The sequence below is a fragment of the Carassius carassius genome, chromosome 12 (genome assembly GCF_963082965.1).
Source record: "Carassius carassius chromosome 12, fCarCar2.1, whole genome shotgun sequence".
NCBI classification, from domain to species: domain Eukaryota; kingdom Metazoa; phylum Chordata; class Actinopteri; order Cypriniformes; family Cyprinidae; genus Carassius; species Carassius carassius.
Window position 1 is genome coordinate 6,114,465 of NC_081766.1, and position 25,368 is coordinate 6,139,832.

At 35.8% G+C, this 25,368-nt stretch overlaps 1 protein-coding gene across 1 annotated transcript in view; it reads right to left on the reverse strand.

The window, feature by feature from the left end:
• The window catches only part of camsap2b (calmodulin regulated spectrin-associated protein family, member 2b), a 40,406-nt gene extending 15,393 nt beyond the window's left edge, over positions 1–25,013 (reverse strand). Inside the window, exons 1-3 of the mRNA XM_059563306.1 lie at positions 24,401–25,013; positions 18,878–19,137; positions 896–1,057 (exon numbers count right to left, since the gene is read on the reverse strand). Of these exons, the coding sequence (XP_059419289.1) occupies positions 896–1,057; positions 18,878–19,137; positions 24,401–24,563 (585 nt within the window). The 5' untranslated portion in view covers positions 24,564–25,013. The remainder of the gene's footprint in view (positions 1–895; positions 1,058–18,877; positions 19,138–24,400) is intronic.
• Positions 25,014–25,368: the final 355 nt, after the last annotated feature.

Consider the following 25,368-nt stretch of genomic DNA (forward strand, 5'->3'; position numbering starts at 1 on the left):
CTTCTAGAGCTTCACAGGAAACCGTACCAACTGAGTAAGCTGACCCTAAATCATCAAACATGAATGTGGATAAAATAGATGGAAAAGAATGAGGCACGGGAGCACATGAGGAAGTCTAGATCCACACAGCATTCCATTTGATCAGAACTCGGTTTCTCATCGATATATTCAGAACAATACTCTACCGCCAGAGACAGGAGCAGGAAATCTTGAGGGTACAGAAAACATATTAAGTATTTGCACTGCAGATGCTTTGTTTCAAAAATGGAGGGACTTCATTCAAGCCCGATGTGAACATGACATCAGTCAACAGAGCATATATGACCTAGAGCTTAGTGAAATCAATGGGACAATACTGAAACTGGGCCAGAACAAGCTAAATGCTCAGTGAGTCTTCAAAAGAAAGAGGAGGATCTTATGACATCGCTTGATATCTTGTGTGGAAATGAATGCGAAAACGAATATTATGAGAGCTCTGCAGAATTTAAAGAGTTCAAAATTAAAACGTAGTCTGAGTTCTATAAAGGAGGCAAAGTGAAATGGTGGAACTTCTATTTCTCAGAGCCACCTGCGAGAAGAAGTAGCCCAACATGTTGCTCATCTAATAAAGTGTGGAAAAAGTGAGCATTCATTAAAAACACCAGTTCTGCTTTTAGTGGAAAACAGAAGTATTCATTGAGGACCATCACAGGAGAAACGGGGCAAGTGTCATCATATTAAATTTAATTGTATTAAATTGTATATTTTTCACTACAAAAGGGGGGCCCGGAAGACACAAAAGAACAAGACATTTTGGGTAATCTGAAGAAATCCAATAAGAAAAAAAATTACATTCTGAAATTCACTAAAACTGTAGGCAATTAACATATTATAATGTGAATTGTAGGGATCTCACCTTGTTGATCCATGTTGTCACAGCCTCTTCAGTATCATAAGGGAAGTCTTCCTCAGGAAGAAAAGGAGTAAACTTCTGTATGCAGGTCAGCACTCTCTCCACACTGACCATTTCAACTGTGTACGCCATCATCAGAGTGTCAGTCAGTGCCAGGTGAGAACTCTAAATTGACAAAAAACATAAGCACTGATTCTTCCTAGCAATTCTCAATACAAAATAACTGTTTATAAAAGGGAGCTAATTTACAAGAGGGACAAATAACATAATAAATATGTTGTGCAATTTTATGTAAATGAACACTGAGAAAAGTTTCTGTTTTTTCATACATTAAATATCTTAGCAGAAGGTCAAAAACAACGTGTTTGTCTGCGCATGCAACATACATACAACTTCTTAAGTAGACATTGCTACATTTTACAAGTATTGATTTTAGACTGGGAGGAAATTCTGATTAAATATCTGCAGAGATGTATAAAGTACTAGAGACCCAGACTTGAGTAAAAGTACAGGTGCTCTATCAAAAAATTGACTTGAGTAGAAGTTGAAGTGCTCTTTAAGCACCACACTTAAGTAGAAGTACTAAAGTATTCAACATTTTTTGTACTTAAGTATTGCAAGTAGTCAATTTTTAAATTTACTACTCAAGTACTGAAAGTAAAAGTACAAGTATTGTGTTATGTAGTTATTAAAGAAAGTAGTCAAAAGTTTGAACATTGTTTTTATTATTTCAAATGATTAAACTAAAGGACAATCACAATTCCTTTGACTGTAACTTTTTGTAAAAAAAAAACAGATTAAAGGGTTAGTTCGCCCGATTTGCAAAATTATGTCATTAATAACTTACCCTCATGTTGTTTCAAACCCGTAAGACCTCAGTTTATTTTTGGAACACAGTTTAACCCTTAGGGTACTAAGCCCTTTTTGGTCCGTTTTCTCTATTTTTACATTTCGGCTTATAAACCATATGTAATGATGATGGACCACCATGTATTTGGTATCGATGGATTCAGAAGACCCTAAGCTACCATAAGCATGCATGCAATATGTTTATAAAGGAAGTATGAGTGAAAAATTGTACAATAAACTAGAGAATTTCAAAACAAAAATGAGATTTTTGTCATTTATTACTGAAAATCCTACCTCACACAACAAAAGTGAAAAGTTTTTGACCCAAAAATATATTTTTCAAACCCTTTGCTTGACAGAAATGGGTTAATGTTCAATCAAATGTGTAAAGAACAATTCAATAATTAACTTTATTTACAAACAGTCCTAGGCGTTTTTTCATTTTTGGGACTAAGCCCTTTTTGGTCTGTTTTCTCTATTTTTACATTTCGGCTTATAAACCATATGTAATGATGATGGACCACCATGTATTTGGTATCGATGGATTCAGAAGACCCTAAGCTACCATAAGCATGCATGCAATGTGTTTATAAAGGAAGTATGAGTGAAAAATTGTACAATAAACTAGAGAATTTCAAAAACGAAAATTAGATTTTTTTTTGTCATTTATTACTGAAAAACACACAATATAGAACAGTTTTTGAAAAAAAAAATTTTTTTTCAAACTCTTTGCTTGACAGAAATGTGTTATTGTTTAATCAAATGTGTAAAGAACAATTAAATAATTAACTTTTTTTACAAACAGTCCTAGGCATGCCAGTGAGCAAAGCAAGGCCAGGAGGTCTTGTTGTACACTTTGCTTGCCTTGCAGTGCTCACAGTACTTTCTGACATCTGCAGGCTTGTGTGCAGGGTTTGCTGGGTCCAAGGGACAATGGGTAGGGGTGTGCGGCGAGTTGTCCTGTCTGCATCCTGCATCAGAGCAAATACACAATCAAACTGGAAGCTTTTTTTGTGTCAAAATTCAATGTAGAAAAAATAACTCCTATAAACTCATGTAACCCTATGAAACTCCACTGTACACTAAAAACACATTTCACCTCTCTTGACCTGAGCAGTTTACTTAGTTGAGTAAGTCAGTCTATTGAAACAAATTGCACACCACTCTTGAACTGAGTTTACAGGGAAAGAGTAGTATGGTACACTAAAACAAATATTTCATGCCTCAATCGCTATCTGACTAAAAATCCAAAACATATACATACTCAAGATGTATGATATAATAAATTATAATGATAAAGAGGTTATTTGAAGTTACATACCAGTCCTCAAATGGATCTGCCCCATCCTGGTAAAATACTTCGTCATCTGTGTAAAAGCTGTCTGCTCCAGATTTCCCCTCGTCACTTTCCAGTAATTGTTCCAGAGCTTGTTCTGCCCTAAATCTTTTACTGCTTGCAATTTTGATAAAACAATTCTGTAATAATGCTATATCTCTCTCGAATTTATCTCTTTGTGCTCGCTAATACTCCGATCGTTCTCTGTAACACTCCGATCGCTTTCTGCTTTCTCCACCTCATGCTGATTCTCCGATCGGTTATTGATTACACCTGGCTGGAGGTCGTTTTACTATAGTCCAGCCCAGCTTTTACAAGGCTACAGCAGAGCTACAGAGTCCTCTGAATGGCTAGAATAAATCATGGTAACCTTCCTCTGATTGGGTTAGAAAAATATTCCTCCCAGCGGTTTTTACATTGGTTGTTGCGTGTTGAATCTGCCTAACATAATAGTTTTCATTGGCCTGTTTACGCAGTGGTATTGCGCAATAAGGGAAGCGTGTTTAATATACAAACTGGATACCGCTGTTTTCAGTGGAATCTGAGGAAGACGGCAAAAAAAACCGCATCTCTCTAGCATTAATAGTTTTTGAGATAACTACACATTTGTTAAAGTATGCCATTTTGGGCGGTACCGCCCAATCCGTCCCCAGAGGGTTAAGATATTTTAGATTTAGTCCGAGAGCTCTCAGTCCCTCCATTGAAGCTGTGTGTACGGTATACTGTCCATACTGTCCAAAACATCATCAAAGTAGTCCATGTGACATCAGAGGGTCAGTTAGAATTTTTTGAAGCATCGAAAATATATTTTGGTCCAAAAATAGCAAAAACTACGACTTTATTCAGCATTGTCTTCTCTTCCGTGTCTGTTGTAAGACAGTTCAAAACAAAGCAGTTTGTGATATCCGGTTCGAGAACGAATCATTCGATGTAACCGGATCTTTTTTAAACAGTTCACCAAATCGAACTGAATCGTTTTAAACGGTTCGCGTCTCCAATACGCATTAATCCACAAATGACTTAAGCTGTTAACTTGTTTAATGTGGCTGACACTCCCTCTGAGTTCAAACAAACCAACATCCCGGAGTAATTCATTTACTCAAACAGTACACTGACTGAACTGATGTGAAGAGAGAACTGAAGATGAACACCGAGCCGAGCCAGATAACGAACAATAGACTGACTCGGTCACGAGTCAAGAACCGTTTCTGTCAGACGTGTCCGATTCTAGAACCGAGGAGCTGATGATACTGCGCATGTGTGATTCAACGTGAAGCAGAATGACACACTGAGCGTCTGAACCGAACTGATTCTTTTGGTGATTGATTCTGAACTGATTCTGTGCTAATGTTATGAGCCTAGGTAAACCGAAGGCTTGCAGTCAACGCCAATGACGCCATTACGTCGAGCGCAAAAGAACCGGTGAACTGTTTTGTTCAACCGGTTTATTGAATCGAACTGTCAGAAAGAACTACTGGTGAGCCGAAAACCGATGCAACCGGTTCTTGACTCGTGAATGAGTCATTATCTGGCTCGGCTCGGTGTTCATCTCTCTCTTCACAACAGTTCGGTCAGCACGCGCTGAGTCTTCTTAATCGCTTGATTCGCTCAATGATGTGCCAGCTTCATCAAACCTGCCATCTACAGTTCTGTTTGTAATGGAATGATTCGTAACATTTTTATAATTGTAACGAGTAACGATGCAGCACATAAAAAAAATATCGGAGTAAAAGTATTAAACTCATCGAAAATATGTACTGAAAAGTGGAAGTAGGAGAAAATAATAATACTCTAGTAAAGTACAGATACCACCTTTTAGTACTTAAGTACAGTAGTGAAGTAGTTCTACTTCGTTACTATACATCTCTGAATATCTGTCACTAAATTGGACATCACTAACTATTGTTCAGTTACAATTAATACTATTACTGTGACTGCTGTTCTTGAAAATAGAGCTCAAGAAAAAGCATTACGGAAAGGCCTACAGGATAGCGGAGGAAATATCATCTGAGTCAACTGAGGATGATGGTAGTAGTAGTGAGAAAGAATGGCTGCCAGAAAAAGAAGGATTGCACTGTAGCTATCCTTTGAAACTACACTACAGAAGAGTGAAACAGAGAGTATTCCTCAATTGCGTTTGCAATAATTGTTGTAACATATATTTTTTGTATATATTTTATAGTTTTCACATGATATATCATTTTATTATTATTTTATTTTTTCATTTTATATCATCTGCATAAGAGCTTTAAAGAACATTAAAACTAAAGAAGGAAAAAACAGGATTTCTTTTGAGTGCTTTCAGCCATGATGAGTTTAGCCCCATCCTGGATCTTAAAATCTTACATTAATGAGATTTCCTTTAATCCCCTTAAATTAAATTGCCTAAATATCCCTAGAAATACAGCAAAAAGTTAACTAAAAATGCCCACTCCAAACAAATCTTAATCTGAAGGAGATTCTTTGATTATACGCCTTACACATTCTTATTTAAGCAATACATTTTCATAAGACATTTCCAGCATTTTACACAAAGCTGAAACAAAATACCAATACAAACTTGATACAAAATGCTAATGCTTGTTTAAATACTCAAGAGTTATCTTAAGGGCTATGAATGAAAAAGCAGACATGGTACAACCACTTCTGGTCTCCAGGCAGCTCCTGTGGAAGTGGTGTCCTGGAGGAATGCCTGATCAGACCTCCATATTGTGCTCTCCTTAAAGGTAAAGTTTGTAGGACCTGCCATGAGAGGGCGCACTACCAAAACAATAACAATCGCATGGTTTGATGACGCTAAGGAGGAGCATGGGATGATGGGATTTGTTGTCTTCTACCCAACCGCTGACCGCCATCAATCAGATGGAAAGATAAATCATGTATTTAATGGATGAGGTAAAGTTTTGTAAATGTTGTGTTTGATGTCATAATTTTCAAATGCGAGTTCAACGATTTGCGCGAGTAGATTACGTACAAAGTCAATGCCAAGACGCGATCAGCCTATGGATCAGACGCTCCTTGCGCGGGTCTAGAGACGCGATGCCCCGCGTTTGGAGTGTATGCCCCATAATACTAATCTTGTTGATCGTTATAATAGCATACGTTTTCTGTAAAGATACGAATCAAAACAACTCACCTGTCGATTAAAACACAAGTGAGATCGGCATCTCTTTTTATGTTTACGGGAGCTGTCCTAGTCGACAGAACCAGCGACAGATGGTAAACAGTAATTATGTTCCATAAATAAGTAAAACAATCCACCATAAAACGTGCAAGAAGAAGTAAATAAGGAACTGCTTGAAGCAAGCTAGTGGTTCGCTGGACGCTAGACACTACTTCCGCATTTGTCCGCACACTGTTGTCATGTGGTTTCTACGTCAGTAAAGGCGGTAACAAAGGGTAACTAACGTCATTTACAGGCGACTGCACTGCCCCGTGTCACTGTTTAGAATGGGAATTTTCTCATGATTTACAAGTAGTTGAAAACATTAGAGATATTGTTAGTAATCAGCTGGACAAAATATATAACACTAGCCTAGTGGTTTTTGGATATTTTACTGCAAATATCTTACAAATTGTATCTTTGAGCCCATTTACAAATATAAAATGCTTAATTACTATAGCAGCCATATCTTTGGATAATGCAACAGTGGTAAACCATTACTTGTGTATTTGTAGAGTTTCTTAGTCCCATGTAATTGTGCTTTTCCATGTGAAATTATGTTATTTCTATTATCTGTTACATATTTAACTTTGAGACAAGATCAAGCAAGTGCCTAAACGTGTACATCTGTAGGCTGTGACTGGCCTTAAATCTCTTTGACCAGCTTTAACATTCTGATTAAAATTTGAAAAAGGACACGTTACTTAATCAAGCAATCCTTAAGCCACTAAAATGGACAAATAACAATTTAATCTAGGGAGATCAGCAAGTCTTGGCTTTTCACCATCCCTGAATAACGAAGAAAAGACTTATGTAAGATTCACATCCACATGCTGTATAAAATAAATTTAAGAAGAAACACAGATGTGCCTATCCAGCAAGTGCTCATATTTTGCCTAAAAGATAAAATATTAACAAATTCAATATGCAAAAGTAAAGCTCTTTATGAATGCTAACAGATGACAAGCGTTTTTACTCTTTAATCTGTCTGGGTGATATCTTAAGTCCAAGAAGCTTACCAAGTATTTATTGTAAGCATCCAAAAATCTTTCTTTGGACTCCACCCAAACATTCAGCATGTCCAACTGAGTGCTGCCACGCAGTTTCTGTATATGTTGATATTTTTTCATCTGCATGATTTAGGTGTTGTTCTCAGGGCTCCACAACAAAATGATTGCAAATGCTACAAAAATATAGCATTTGCGAACTCTCAATTGGCCAAAGTCGGGAAACCTTTGTGCAAAGTATGAGCATGAGCACTCATGTACCATTTACAAACAAATGACTATTCTGGAGCAATACTCAGTCAAAAACTTCTACGAAACATCCAGGAGTTCACAGCTTAAATCAGACTTACTCAGTAGGGCTGCAACAAATGATTATTTTGATAATCTATTAATCTAACGATAATTGGAACGATTAATCGACTAATCGTCGATTATTTCACTTATTCACTGAATTTGATTGATTATTCATCTCTTAAAATTAGTTAAAATACTGTTATACATAACAAATAAATACAAGATGGTCTAATCACTTCAGCTTTGGGAAATAATATTACAATTAATGTGATAATGTTATTATTATTATCAATATTTAAAACAGTTGAGTAAATTTTTTCCAATTTCTTTGATGAATAGAAAGTTCAGAAGATCAGCATTTATCTGAAATAGAAATCTTTTGTAACATTATAAATGTCTTTGTCAATTTAAAGCATCCTTGCTAAATAGAAGTATTAATTTCTACAATAATAATATTTTGAAACAAATAAATGCAGGCTTGGTGAGCAGAAGAGACTTCTTAAAAACAAAACAAAAAAAACAATTAAAAATCTTAACGTTACCATTCAAAAACTTTTGACTGGTAATCTCTCTTAAATTACCTAACTGGGTTATGATAATTAAAACAGTCCTGAGCTAGATTAAGCTTTGATCTCTGCAAACCAAACTATCACATCAATCAAATATTTAATAATAATGTTTAATACCGTAAAGCTGCTTGATTTAAGGTATTACATAAAATACTATAGACCTGTCGTGAATGCTTTACTGAGCTCATGCACACATTCACATCGGTGTAATAAGATGCATTTTTAAATGCTGCTTTCACACTGCTGTGATTTTTTTGTTGTTGTTGTTTATTTCTTTATTGAGAGGAAAGCGCGCGTCATATATTTTCAAATCCAAACGCTATTCGGTTTGGCTCACGTGCGTTTCTCTGCAGCAGCACTGAGTGCTGTATCTCATCTTCTCTTGAATTGCATCAAGGAGGGCTGAATTACAGTCTCGCACTACAGTGCCACACTGGTCAAACCGCATTATTGCAGGCTCTAAATTAGGTCAAATTAAATCAAACAACTACTCGACAATAAAAAATATTTGTAGACAATTTTTTTATTGTAATGTTGATAATGTCGACTAATCGTTACAGCCCTATTACCCAGACAGTGAGTGAATCATTTAAAGCTGTTACTGAGTTCATAATTGACTACCCCACTGAACCATCCTTAACTGTCCTAATACAAATGTTTCCCGAAATGTTTTAGGTTAGTGTTTCTTGTAGCAATGGTATATGTAATATCACACTATTACTTTTAAAGACAATATTTTAAAGATAAAATTTTAAAGTAAATAACACATGCATAACTGCTGCAATAAAATGAATGTTTATTTTATATACTTACTAAATTGTAAATAATTAATTGGAAAATATATATCAATATGCAAAAAATAACTGAACTTAAATCTGTAAAATACTGTAAAAAAAGTCATGATTTTGTAATCCTACTTTTCAAAACAAATAAAGAAAAGAAAAAGAAAAACACTATAACCAACAGTGCACTCAGTATAAATATGACATGAATAAGACGTAACGGCTGACTGAATAGCACAGCATAGTTTAAATCTCTTTGGACAGCTTTAGTGTTTAAATGGGTCAAATTTACTTACTAAAATGTCTGTACCCAAACACATGGACGTCCACATGTTTGGGAAATTAAATATTTATGAAATGTTCAAAGATTTGTTTAAATGATATTGATGTGTATTTGATGAATGCTTACAATATAAGAGAAAATTTGTCTATTAATAAGACAGAACTTTTAAACAAAGACAGTAAACTGAATGCATTGTTACATTAATATATTTACTTCTTGTTCATATGATACTCTATACAGAAAACTAACAAATGCATGAAAATCCATTTTTGGGTGTTATGACTGCCTGCTGGAGTGCCCATGAACTCTGCTAGAGGGATCTCTATCCCTTACCTTTGCCACTGAAAACCAGACTACATTTCCCATAACCCCTGCCTAGGAACTAATTTACAGTCACACCCCGATTCTAATCAGGTGGACTATAAAAGACACACTCACATACACACACTCATCGCCGAGTATCGCTAGCTTGTAGTGTTTCCAATCTTCTGTCTTTCTTAGTTTTTGCCTTGTCTGCGTTTTATCCCTGGACTGTGTATCTAGTTTTTGATTGTTTGCTGCTTTGACCATTGCCTGTTTTGTGGATTACTCTTTTGTCTCACCCTGGATTGTACCTGTTTGTTGGTGTTTGACCCTGCTTGTTTTGACCTAATTTTGAATGTAGCATATGATGAAAACCTTTATTGCCCCGAGGGGAATTTGTTTTGCACTCAAGGGAGCCACATTTAACATTAACACAGATAACATAAAGGATACAGTAAAAAGTAAAACAAAACAAACAACAACACAGCAATGGTGTTGACATACAATCATCAATCTAATCACTAAAATAAATCAATAAATAATTAAACAAATAATCAATAGTACACATTTAAAAATGTCTATGTGCCTTTGTCTGATCTGTTCAGTAACTGAATGTTCCTCGGCACAAATGATGTAATGGCACATTTAGTTTTTGTTAGGGACATTCGAAATCTGCGTCCAGAGGGGAGGGGGGAAAACTCCCACCAATAAAGTGGGAGGGATGGATCATCCAGTATCCTCAGAGCCAAATTGAGGGTATACTGATCTGCGAGATTGGAGATGCTTTTAACCTCAGATCCAGTAATTTTCCTACCTATTTTAGTCACCTTGTCGAGCATATTCCTGTTCTGGACAGAAAGACCCCCCCCCCCCCCCCCCCAGCACTGGATGGCAAAAGTCACCACACTCTGAATAAAAGTTAAATAATACAATTTCAGAGTTGTTGTGTCAGCATTGAAACTACGCAGTTTCCTTAAAAAATAAAACCGCTGCTGTGCTTTCGAGCATCTTGCTAATGTGTTAGCAGACCAGGTAAGTTTGTGATCAATAATAGTGCCCAGATACTTATACTCCTCCACAGTCTCAATAACTGTCCCTTGAATAGTAACAGGTTGCAGTGGGGGGGGGGGGCTTTTTCCTAAAATCGATCACCATTTCTTTTGTTTTTGAAATATTTAAAATTAATGAAAATTGACTGCACCATTCATGAAATTGGTCAACCTCAGTCCTGTAGTCCTGTTCATTCCCCTTCTTGTTGTACCTGTTAAAAAGTCCTGAATCCACTTTACAAGATTGAGATTTACACCCATGTTTGTCAGCTTCTCTATCAACATGTGTGACTGGATAGTATTAAAAGCTGAAGAGAAGTCTGCAAATAGGATGCGTACATGAGAGGCAGGTGTTTCAAGGTGTTTGTAAATTCCATTCAGAAGGGTTGTGACAGCATCTTCCACCCTCCTTTTCTCCCTATAAGCAGACTGTAACGTATCTATGTGAGCTTTGGTTTGTATTTTGAGATGAATTAAAATGATCCGCTCAAAATACTTCATAGCAACAGAAGTGAGTGCTACTGGTCTAAAATCGTTCAGTCCAACTGGTTTGGGTTTCTTAGGAAGTGGTAAAATTTCCGCTGTTTTCCATATCTTTGGAACTTTATGTGTGTCAAGTGATTTCTGAAACAATCCTATGAACACTGGACTCAGTTGTTCTTTGCAGCTCTTTAGGATGGTGCGTTCCAGCCTGTCAGGGCCGGCAGCTTTCCTTGTCCTTATATGGGAGAAGATCCGCCCCACTTCCTCACAGCTTACCCTGATTGAAGCACTTGCTCTTCCATCAAGGCTTATTGGATTGGCTGGCACGTCACTCTCCCATCTCGCAAAGTGTTCGTTCAGGGCATTTGCCTGCTCAACTGTATGCTCCGGGGTGTTAGAGCAGTTATTTTGACCTATGATAGTTTTAATACCCCTCCACGTCATACGTGAGTTATTTTCCTTTAGTCGTTTTTCAACTTTGTCTTTATATTGTCTCTTGCCCTGTTTGATTTTCATCTGTATTTCCTTCTGAATCAGCTTCCCTCCATTCCTGTCATTTGCTTTAAACGCTCTTGAGGATTTGGTTGAGGATTTGGATCCTTAACTTCATTGTCACACAATCCACGTTATACACACATTTCTGCATCTTTTATATTAGAAACAAATACAAACACCCAGAGTCTGGAGTTCACCTCAAACAGTGCTGTTTAGAGGTAGCAGATGATTACAAGGCCCTGTCAGGCTGAATTTATCTTATGAGTTTGTCTCTACATTGCAGGCTGTTTATCAAACCACAGAAACTTTCAAATCACTTAACTTTCTGTAAAGAAGCACCAAACAAGGCTTCAGTAAATCAAACACTGAATTTACATACTGTAGCAGTACGTTATAAAAATAGATTTTCACATTTCTCTGCCATATACTTTCAGCTGTTACAAAAAAAAAACACTGGCTAATTAACGGTTGGTCTAAATGTAAAGCAAAGGTCCAAAGAGGTGCTCATGAACCTGGCCTAGGACAGTGTGTCTGAATAGGAATTGCTTTCATATCATCAAAGGTGAGAGCTGCAGGTCTGGAACTGCTTCTGAGAGCTCAGGTATCCTTTACAACACAATGTGTTGATGTATACAATGCCATTTTCAGAGGGTTCATGCTTCGCTATGCAAACATGCTTTTCTTCTCTCTTCCTCTCTTTGCATAAAGACCTGTTGTGCTTTTCCTCTATCCTACTAACCGAGTGACTAATGGGTGGAGCGCTGCCAGCCAAAGAAGGTGAAGAGCATGAGAGGAAGACTGAAAAACAGAGTAGCTCTAGGAACTATACTATAAATAGTTTTCATTCTGTTCATCTGCTCTTGACTTTCAGCCTCACGTACAGTACAGAACATTACAATTAGAGGTCGACTGATAGTGGATTTTACCGATACCGATAGCTAGGTTGAAAATAAAAAAACTATTTTGAATCACTTTGTATATAAATATTAATATTAATATTAAATATTAACTTTATATTGATAATTAAAGTTAGCTCATAGTTCATAAATTCATGTTAACAGAAGCAACTTTAAAATGTCAAAATGTATTGGTAAATTTTGAAATTAGACGGAATTTTTGAAATATCTACACAAAGGCCACATTGAAATTACATAGATATGGACATTTTATGCAGACTCTCAAACTTTATTTGCTTTTATTTTAGAACACTTGATGATTAGCTAAACAAAATACCAAAATATGGCAGTCACACACATGGACAAATACTCATCGCGTGTCTGGGACAACAGGTATCACACACACTGGACATGAACTCTAATTTCAACTACTGTATATCACACTCACATACATTACAGACATTCTAATATATTCAACAGTGTCCATGAGATGTTATTTAAAACAGATAGATTTATTTTTGAACAATATATATTTATTGCTTCGGATTTAAAACTAAATAAAAAAATTTCAAAATCGTTTAAATATTTAGCCCTGGAAATAAACAAAAAGTTTTAGGATTTTGAAAAAAAGATAAAACAAATACAATTCATGACATGGAGAAGAAATATTTTATATTCTGCGCTATTTCTAGGTGAAATATCAAATAATTAGATTTATGACACTGATCATGTGAATCCTTTGCACAAACGGTAAGATGTTACTCCATTAAAGGACAAGACACTGTTTGGCTCATCTCAAATCATGATCATCAGGTTTCACACAAACTTACAGAGTTCATGCAGCTTGAATGCTGCCTTATATTATAGCAAAAGAGGAACAAACAAAATACTAAGACATTCTGCAATGTTAGTTATTGCAATTCTTTTTCATGTTATAATATAAATTAAAATGCACAATGTTGGATTAAACTAGAAAATTATACAAAATAGAAGCATTTTCATTATATCAGACCCTCACTGTATACAAGCAGTTTAAACCACTACATTTAGTGTTTAACCTGCGGAGTGACAGTGTATGTGCAGTCAACACTTTTCTCCCAAATATGCTGATTAAAGTGAATTTCATCAATGCAGTTTCACAGTGCAGACCCCTCCTCTCCAACTCACACACACCTCGACACACTGCCGCAGTGCTAATCGCCATGCCAACAGACACACCCACCCATGTGCACATAATGTGTGCACTCGTACAGAGACAGGAGACTAAGCTGTGTTTTTGGACACAGTGGGTTTACCTATGGGTGAGTTTTGCAGACCAACGAAGGTCACATTCTTTTTTCTAAATCTCATGTCACATGTGCTCTTCTTATCCAAATAACCTTGCCAATCATAAACACACACACACACACACACACACTGTGGCTGATCCAAAGACAAATCTGATAGCATACCGAAATGTGTTTTCATTTTAGAGCTTACTGTACGTAGGGGGAGTCTGTAACAGTGAGAGCTGTGGATGTGAGTGTGCTAGTGTCTTAATGTGCATGTTGTTTCTGTGTTAAATCAGATGGTCTAGACTGAGCGCTCCAGTTTCGGAAAGGTAAAAGCACCAAAATTGAACACCGAAAGGATACTGACTAAAGGATACTATTACTGCAGAGATGGTGAGAGCGAAAGAGAGAGAGAGTACTGCAATGCAGACATCAGCAGTACCTAATATGGCAGTGTTCAGACCTGCACCTTATCCACCCTACACTTTACACCCTACAACAACCTTAAATGAAGTGCACTGCAGCTTACACACAGTCACCAAAAACAGCACAGTTTGCATTACCAGTTCAGTACCAGCAGATTCATGTTATCACTGCCCTAACTTATGAGAGTAACACAAAGGAAAACCTCAAAATTACAGCCACACCAAAATCATTTTTATTTTGTTTTGCTTGTTCTATGAAAATCACTATGAAGGCATTACAGCAGACTTATGAAAGCTTAGGGTAAGGATACACTAAAATTCAAATTCTTGTTGATAACACTAAGCTGATTAATATGCCAGAGATTACATATATATTATGTTTTGTAGTGGTCGACCAATATATCGTCATGGCCAATATATCGTCTGATTTTTTAAATATCGGCATCGGCAGATACATTTTTCTGCTTGGCCGATATGTTCGAGGCGGGACTTTTATTTTGACGGTGCTGAGAAAGGCAGCGCCTGAGCGCATACAGCTCACATTCTCCCTGTTGTTCTCTGTCGTCATTAACAGTTCTAATACAGATAGAAGTCTGTCTAATAATTAGTGGACGAAATTATGATTCTTTCAAGAGATTCGTTCATTTTCAGTTCATTCACCAAAATGATTTGTTCAGAATCGTTCACTGATTTGTTCAGTGATCATTTCTTCGTATTACACAAAATATTAAGTCAACGAACGTATTCACTTGTTACGAAAACTGATCTGACTTTATTAAAATGTGTGCATAATCGCATTCAATATATAAAGTCTATTTAAGTTTTTCAGATGAACAAAGCACAAGGTTTTCTTGCCTAATTAGCATTTTAATTGTTTGGTCAGACAGTTTGTTTTGTATTGTCGCATCATGTCAAAAATACGTCATGATGAGGAAAAAAACATATATAAGTCGCACTGGACTATAAGTCGCATTCATTTAGAACCAAGAACCAAGAGAAAACATTACCGTCTACAGCCGCCAGAGGGCGCTCTATACTGCTCAGTGTAGGCTACAGGAACACTGAGCAGCATAGAGCGCCCTCTCGCGGCTGTAGACGGTAATGTTTTCTCTTGGTTCATTTCTCTCGGTTCATGTCAAATTAATTTTGATAAATAAGTCGCACCTGACTAAAAGTCGCAGGACCAGCCAAACTATGAAAAAAAGTTCGACTTATAGTCCGGAAAATACGGTATGTGCACAGTACCTGTAACTGCGCTTTGCATTTTGCGAGATTGACATGCGAAATTAATCTGGAACAATCTTAATAAATTAATTGGTAAAGATACTCAGCACTGCGCACCGGCACTTGAACTGAAATTAAATGGAATCATAACCAGAGAAGAAGATATTATAGCAAGCACTTTTAACAAATTTTTTATCCAATCAGTTGAGGAACTGGCACAGAAGTGCATTACTAGTAATATAGTGAGCATTCCTATTGATAATGACAAACCAGTTTTTAGAATTGAGGAAATTAGTGAACTTGAGGTAGAGAATACCATAAATTCACTAAGGAACTCAAAAGCTAAAGATGCTTTTGGTCTTGATTCTGTATTTTTTAAAACTCATAAACAGTCTTTAATTATACCTCTTACACATTTAATTAATTTATCAATTAAACAAGGTATTTTCCCAAGTTCCTGGAAAACAGCCGTGGTAACCCCCATTTTCAAGGCCGGTGATAAAACACTAGTAGAGAACTATAGGCCCATCAGTATACTACCTGTAATATCCAAGGTAGTAGAGAAATGGGTGGCGAAACAGCTGACTGCTCATCTTAGTAAAGGCCATACACCACTGCACCCAATGCAGTTTGGCTTTCGAAGTAATCACTCCACGGAAACAGCCAACTGCTTTTTTATCGAGAACATCAAAATGAATCTAGATAAAGGAGGCGTGGTGGGTGCAATATTTTTAGATTTCAAAAAAGCATTTGACACCGTCGATCATGACGTTCTTTTGTCAAAATTATCCTACTTTAATTTCTGTGGGAATGCAATTAAATGGATGAAATCATATTTAACTGACAGAAAACAAAGCACACGCATTAACAACACTCAATCCACATATCTAAACTCTAGAATAGGTGTCCCTCAAGGATCTATACTGGGCCCCCTTTTGTTCAGTCTCTATATAAATGACCTGCCCACTGTTTGTCCATCTGTACATTTACAAATGTATGCAGATGACACAGTCCTCTACGTGCATGCTAAAAATAAACAACAAGCTGCACACCAACTGACTGAGGCCATGAGCAAGGTATCCATATGGCTAACTAATTCATGCTTACATCTGAACATAAGTAAAACAGTATGTATGTATTTTACAAAACAAACTACTGTGACTTATGACCCTGAGGTAATTGTTAACCAAGATAAGGTTAGAGTGGTATCTGACTTTAAATATCTGGGAATCATCCTAGACTCACAACTCTCCTTTAAAAAGCATACAAAAAAGGTTGCCAATATTGTTAAATTTAATCTTGCAAATTTTAAGCATATAAGATCATATCTACCATTGAAGGCTGCAAAGCTTTTCTTGCATGCGATGATCTTATCACATTTTTCTTATTGTTTAACAAGCTGGTCGCAAGCCAATAAAACAACATTGCAACCATTGGAGTCACTCTATAAACAGGCATTAAAGACATTGGACTGTAAGGCTAATAGCTATCATCATTGTCACATAATCAAAAAACACAATATGTTTAGCTTTGAAAACTTCAGACACTTTGCTGACGCATGTCTTGTCTTTAAGGTACTCCGTGGGCTTGCTCCACCACCACTGTGCCAGTTTATAAAACAGAAAGATAGGGTCAATAGAGTAACCAGAGCAACCACCAGAGGGGACTGCATAGTTCAATATAGAAAAAGTAGGATTGGAAATACAGCCTTTTCTGTCAGAGCTACAATTTTTTGGAATAGCCTACCCAATGAGTTAAGGGAGTGTAATAGTCTCTCCTCTTTTAAAAACCAGCTTAAATCTTGGATTAGGGATAATTATAATTGTAACCATACACCAAATGTTTAAGTTTATGAACATATATGTATGTGTGTATGTGTATATATATATGTATGTGTATGTGTATGTATATATATATATATATGTGTGTGTGTATATGTGTATGTATGTATGTATATATATATATATATATATATATATATTTTTTTTTTATTATTTGTTCATTATTTGCTCTGTCACATCTCATACTCCAAGGCTATTGGCTCGAGGTTGAGTAATTCTTTGACAGGATGAAATGGTTGTTACCTGGTTCACTGAGCTGCACATGCCCTGTTAATAGCGCCGCGCTGCTGTGGAGGGAGGTACTTCAGTGAACAAGAAATATGAGTCAGTGGATTGCGTGAACGAGAACGATTCGTTCACCTAAAAGATTTGTTCAAAGATAACGATTCGTTCATGAACGACACACTACTAATAATCAAATAGATCGGATAAACAAAGGAATGAATGTATACAAAAAGTATTATAATGATTGCTTTAATATTATTAGTAATAGAAAGGCAAACATTATAATACTTTCTCGTTTGCCGTCAGAATTCAGCAAACACGCATTTATATAATTTAAACAAATCTTCGAATGGCTAATGAACATTTAATTTCACAAACCTTGCAAACTTTGTCGAATCCAGCAGTGAGATCTTGTGAAGTGTGCATGTATATCCAGTATGATTGTGTGTTCTCTGCTTGATGGCTGGTCCGTGTGAATTGAATGCTTTCAACTTTAAACTCGTGATTTAAAATTATGCTGCGCTTTATGCATTTGTCCACAGTCATATTCATGTCACTCATTTATGAGCGCCCTGTTGGTTACAGTATTTACTTCATTTTCAATTATATTTTTATTAAATATTTATTTATTTGTTAAAAAAAAATACTTTGGCATCAAAGTATGTTTATTTTAAACATTTATTTTTTGAATCCATTCTCAAATGATTTCAAATTTCTTAAATATGAATTAAAATGAATAAATAATTTGAATAAATGTTTATTAAAAAAAAAAAAAAAAAAAAAAAAATATATATATATATATATATATATATATATATATATAAACTACAAGTGAATTTAGACATCACAGCATTAGTTGGTCAATTCTGTTTAATTACAATAGGCCAATAATTATTAATAGTTAATTAAATTAAATTCTATACTATTTTGTCTAAATAATTAATAATAATCCAAAATAAAAAGCTAAAAACAAAAAAACAATCATTTTAAATTAACGTGAATTAATAAATAACAACATTATAATGCACAGTACAAAAAAAAATGTATATTCATTTTGAGATTTGCGAAATATTACCTTTAACAATGTTATTAAATTCTACTAGGTAATCTAAACAAAAAAAAAAGAAAGACATAAATATAAGTATTGTAATTTTATGTTCTACCTAAATATTTGACTTTTTATTTTACAGTGAAATATTACAATAGTAATGTTTCTTATTTTACTTAATATTTTACTGAATAATGACAATAATATTAAAAGAATAATACAAATTATTATTATTATTATTTATATAAAAAAACTCAAAACAATTTGGCCAAATTGCAGCCCTATAAAGAAGCATTTTTACTTTTTTTAAATCACAATTTTTATCAGGAAAAAAAAAATTCACCAAATTGCACAGCCCTACTCTCCATGCTTTGTGCATTTCTACTAAGCACACATATGTCAGCAACAGAAAAAAATTAAGATGTAGTGCCAAATCACTTGCCATCTGTATGGGGATCTTGCAGAGATCTCTCTCAGTCACAAGTCTCTCCTGGTCAGTGACGTAGAGGCCCTTCTGAGCGAGGGCCTGGATGATGGCGTTGTGACCCAGCAGAGGTCTAGCCGCGTCGCTCCTGAGGATCAGACTCCCAGCACGGCAATACAACTCAGCAGAAAGCAGCAGAGACACAACAGGCGGCTTCACATGCTCCTGATCATACTGGTCTCGGTAGAATGGATCCTCCAACTCCACAGGCACACAGTCTAAAGAGAAAGAGAGAGATTGTGATTGATTACACAAAAGTGTCCAAGAATTTGGAGGCTAATGTTTAAAAGTGATTATTCAGGTGGTTACGTGAAGTGGGTAAATCATTTTGTCAACCCCCCCAAAAAAAACAGTACTATTCATTTCTTTAGGTGAAAAGCATATCTTTTAATGTGCCTTTAAATCTGATTTAGAATCAGTGCTTGGTCAAACAGGCTGATCTGAGGTCAACAAGTGGAACCTGAAAAGAGAGACACACTGTTTTCAGTCTAATCCCATTGTGCCTCCCGCTTAATCCGATTTACTGAAGATCTTCAGAATAGCACCAGACTCAAACACACACACAAAACAGACAGGTACAGGCATGCATGAATTGAGTCACACACACACACACACACACACACATACAGACTGCAATCATTGAGGAGCAAGCAAATACAATTATACACACGTGTAAACACCCAGGTATAGGCCTGCAAAAACTGAGTCACGAGCACTTGCCTAAAAGACAAAGCAGTCATGATGCACACAAACAGAAAATAACAGCTTTAGGATGACAACATCTGCAGACCAACAATTCTGCTCCGTTTCTGACGCTGAGCTGCGACTGAAGATGTCTGAGTTTAGGAGAAGCAGGAAATTCCTGGCACCCCATAATGCTTCAGTCAGTGTTTGAGTCAGACAACAGGTGATGTAGATTCCTGCTCTCCCTGGGTCATTTCCTTTCAGTATGTCTTTGTGTGTATGTTTTTCAGCAGCAGGAAATATGTGTCTTAAAGGTGCAGTACAATTCCTGCCGTTCCTGCTTAAAAATAAAACATTACAATTAAAAATATTTAAATAATTAATTAAATAAATATATAATAAATAATTATACAAATCTATTAAAATTAAATCAAATAAAAAAGGTAAGAAATGTTTAAGAAAAATAATTATTTACAAATTAATTAATAATTCAATATTAAAAAGAAAAAATACAGAAAAATATATATATATTAAAGTAAATGTTATTATTTTAAAATATTTTTTATTCAATTTTAACAAGTTTAAACTAATACAATTAAATAAATAAATTAGAGTAAAAAAAAAAACATTTGGTTGTTGCATGATTAGTTGACCATCATTATCTATTTGTATTAAACACGTATATCCAGCATTAACTTATAACTTCTGTCGATGGTTTTTTGTGTATTTTAAATATTTAAAAACTCTTAAAAACATTCCCCCAAACCTTTACAAAAAGCTGCTACGTCAATGGAAACCCTTTTCCCCGCAGGCTCCGCCAGTTCAGAGCCAAAAGCGAAAATACACACACACTTGCTTCTGTAAAGCTCACAGTTTTTCCTGAACATGCTCATAAAGAGCTGCCTGGTTAAGGAAAATAATTTTCCCCCCACGTTTCATCCCAGCTAGATGGGGGACAGAGGCAGGAAGCGGCTCTCGAAGGCACGACAAACACAGGGAGGAAGTGAGGGGTCAGAGAGAGAAAAGCCTGAGGCAGCGAGTCACCACAACTCACAAAAGCCTTTCAAAAGTTCAAATCTGCCTTTTTGTGAGTTAAAATGTTACAGTAAGGAAACATAACTCAGTTCCTTTATGAAATTATTATCTTAAGGTCAATTAGGTCATGTGTTTTCTGAATATCCTACATTCTATAGAATTTTAAAGATGTTCTTGACATATGCGTATAATAATCATTCCAAGTATAATTACATTGACCAAATTGTACGTACGTTAAGGACAGCAATTGTAATTGTCTTTTCCTCTTTAATGTGGAACGGCTTCTCAAGAAATGAAAAAAGAAGTAGAACAAGACTTGATTTTGTTCATCATTAACTAACTGGATTGTTGTTGTTTGCTAATAACAAACTGATGCTATCATCTTAAGACACAAAGAAAGTAATAATTTTCACATTCCACATTATGAGTCCCTCATGTAACATAACATAAGCATTTGACATTCCTGGCCCTTAATAACAGTTTACAGAGAGAATAACAGTGCAGAGAGTCACATGTGAATGTCACACACTCCCAGCGCTCCTCAGGCTTCAGTGATGTAACAGAAACGAATGCTCTCTCTCTCTGTTGTGGTATGTGCAGTATGCCACAGATGTTAGGCTGGAGGGAAAGACAGGACATGGACAATGTCATTATGAGGGCCTACTGGCACTCAAAACAGCTGTTTGTGGCCTTGTTTATTTTTCATTTCCGAGGAAAGTATCTGGGTGAACAGACATCCACCAGACTCTGTTTCCATTCTGAGGATGCCTTGCAATGGCACGGCTCGTCGTCCTGTGTTTGTTTCTCATGCTGATCAGCAGTTTCATTCTGCTGTCAAGAGAAGTGACAGATGGGGAGATACTGTATTATCACCCTTACAAAAACCAAAAAAAAAACTACCATAGGACTTTGAAAAATACCACATTCATGAACCAAGGTATTACAAAGTACTATCATGAAATATGTTGACAAAATCACTGGATACAAAATACATGTTCCTGTATGTATGGTCCCTTGTGAAAAAGAAGTACACTTAAGCATACTTTTAAAACAAGTCTTTGTTATGGAAATAATATGCATTCAAAGAATTGAACTGAAGTGCAAATTAATGTAATGTTATTGGACACTAGATTGTATGTTATTTGCAAATAAATGAAGATGTATTATTAAATTCTATTAAGTGCAATTAGTTGAACTTAAGAGTGTTTTTGTGACCCACTTACAGTAGTTATTACAGTAAATACATCTTTAAATATAATTTCATAATTTTATTTGTAATACGATTACTACCAAATGAACTGTTATGCATTAATGAAAATGAAATTATACTTTATTGTAATTACTGAAACTTGTATGTCAAATTTAAATGGATTTTTTATGTAATATTGGATAACACAACAGTTAGTAATTAAATGTACTCCTTAGAAGCACAATAAAAGATTATCAAATCATGTACTTAAAATTAAAATTTTTAATCTGAAATTAAACTGCACTCTTAAAGGGGTCATATGATGTTGCTAAAAAGAACATTTTTTGTGTAATTGGTGTAATGAAATAGATTTATGTGGTTTAATAAGTAAAAAAAAAGGCATTATTTTCCACATAATGTACTTTATTGTTTCTCCTCTATGCCCCACCTTTCTCAAACACGTCAATTTTTACAAAGTTCATCGTTCTGAAAAGCGAAGTGTGCTCTGATTGGCCAGCTAACCAATGCATTGTGATTGGCCGAATACCTCAAGTGTGTGACGGAAATGTTACACCCCTTTCTATACTGTGATGTCAGGTGTCCCAGAGCGCCGGGACAAAAATATATTAAAATCCCATTTTAAACAAAGCATTTGTTGCATCCAGTGGAGTTGTTGCATTACTGATTATAATGATAATACCAGCATATTTGAATCGTCAGTGGGAAATCTTTTAAATATATAAACGTACTTACAGTCTGTGAGTTAGAACAGCTGGCATTGTAGTCTACTCTCCAATGATCAGGAAACATTCCTCCATAAAATGCATAGACATGTGGAGGCGTGCTAGAACGAGCCGTTTTAGGTAGGAGTGATTGACTCTTACCTTTTATAAAGAATATCTCTTTGGATTTGAGGCTTTAGTCTTTGAAACTTTACAGATCTTCTATTTGCACCAAGAGATTGTAACACTCCAAAGAGAAAGGAAATATTTAAATTGCACCATATGACCCTTTTAAAGTGTACTTATTAAGTGTGTTAAGAAATGTAAAAATGATGAAGTACAGTTTTTTTTAAAATATACTTTTATACATTCAATACAATTTAGCACATTTCATTCACAAGAGGTTTAATGTCCAAAAACAATGGCAACCAAGTACAATAATAATAGTACGAAAGTACACTGACTCAAATTTAGGTGATTCAGAGACATCTGCAATGGAGATCATAGTAAGTCCATGCTTTATCAATTAGATAACAATTTATCATTATAGTTCATGAACACCAGCAACTCCAATGAGAAAAGCAGACTTTTTACACACACACACACGCACACACACACACACACTTCTGCCAGGAGCCATCTTCATCTTGGCCCTATTGCACTGCACTCCACAGGCGTGTTGTGGGCCGGATGGCCACTCTAGCAATAAAAGCCAAACTACTAAGGCCATGCAAGTTTGATAGTCTGTGTTTATGTTTATTCCAGCATCCTCCACGGGGACCTATTCTGGAAAATTCAATCCTATTACTGTGTGCAGAAGTGGAGAATCTGCTTTGAGCATTCATTATGCACTGTGGGGAAGGACTCTGAGGCATGAGCCAGACAGTGGCCTTTCATGAGTCTATGTAGGGATCTAGGCTAATGTTTTCTGCAGACATGGCAATCGCTACCACCATCTAGACTTTTTCTGAAATTCACTTGTCTGTATAGTGTTCTCATGAGACACATATGCACATAAAATAACTTTAAAATTACAGAAATAATTTTCATCTTGTTTCTGTCTCCAAAGAGAACAACACATTTATTCTATTTTCATAATCTAACTAATTAATGTATAATGTTTCCCATTAACAAAATCCATCCAATAAATGACCAGGATGTTAAATTTAAAAATATGCCCACTGCATTTCTAAATACTGGTAAGGGAAAATAGGCACATTGACACACTTTTACTCCATATTTCTCAGAGTAAGTTTATTTTCAGTACAGAGACTTGCTTTGATGTCTTGTCAAAACAACAACAACAACAACTGAACATGTCCCCTGTAACTGCCTAGGAAAAAAAATATACAGTTGATTGAATATATAGTGAGCAACAGCAAGTTTTCACAATGGAAACTGCAATTAAACGATTAATTTGTCAATATCTGCTTTCTCTAAAGCTAAATTATTATATTTTGCTTATATTACATTATTATTTAGTCATTATAGTGCTGTTATTGTACTGTATCTATTTATTCATTTGTTTACTTATTTTAATTTCTTATTCGTTTTTAATTGATTAACAATCATATATATATATATATATATATATATATATATATATATATATATATATATATATATATATATATATATATATATATATATATATGATTGTAACATACACATTTTTTTTTTACACTCTCATTTCGTAAATCATTTTCACGGACCCCCTAGCATTCCCTTGCGGCCCCCTGTGGTCCACAGTGTGAAAAATTCGATATTTAATCACTGAGATAGTGTTCAGCCCTAGACAACTTCCCCCAGAACTCAAATGTAAGATTTTTCAAACCGTTAAGCGCCACCTACCAGACCCGAAGGCTTTGGCGATGAGCCACGTCAAACTGCACGATATCTTGGCCTTGGTGAAATCATAGTGATCAACAGATTTGATCGTCGGCACGATGAACGTCCTCTTGCTCTCCTTGATCTCTGCGGCATCACCCATCTTGACATCTGCGCGCGGCTGCATCGCGTCCCGCGGGAGTGACTATGCGATCAGAGCGGTGGACGACATTCCCATGCTTTAATGTGATGTGAAATATAACGGATCGGCCCGAGCTCTCGTGTAGTCCAGTAATCCTCCTTTCATATATTGATTATATACACGAAAAACAATCCCAACTGCATCCCCGAGCGCCGGATTTAATATCCAACAAGAAATTCCAGGCGATTGCGGTAGTTCTCATCCTTTTCCCAGCATTATATCCTCAAGTTGGTATAGACGACTAAAATCAATAATTTGTAGGTGACACGAGCGCCATGATGAGGGATGTCAAGTGCAGTGGCGAAGAGAGGCGATCGATGAGATCACTGTTTTGTGTCATGATTTCTCCTCTTCTTTAACTTTTGTTACTGTCTTTCCTAAAATCTCCCTCTCCCTGCGGTCCGCCTGCCGCACTGTGGCCTGGAAAAAATAAGAGAGATGACTGCGCATGCGCGAAACGCCCAGACGCAGACAAGCAGCGCTGCTGGCGGAGGCAGATTCACGGAGCATCAAATGTTTGACTTATCTACACTGCATTATATTTTACACATCTGTCCTTTCAGTTCTCTAAATACCCTATTGTGTTTGTAGGCTACGCTGTGTAAAAAAACAGTCAAACTCAATTTTGTTGAATGTATAATGTTGCTAAAATTGTTTGCGTTTAATTTGCTGTGAATGTTAAACGTGGTGACATCAGGTAAATTTAAACAATGACACATAATGGCTTAATTTACCTGAATTCACTCCTGTACGTTTATCCAACTATTAAACCCTCATTCTTACCACATAG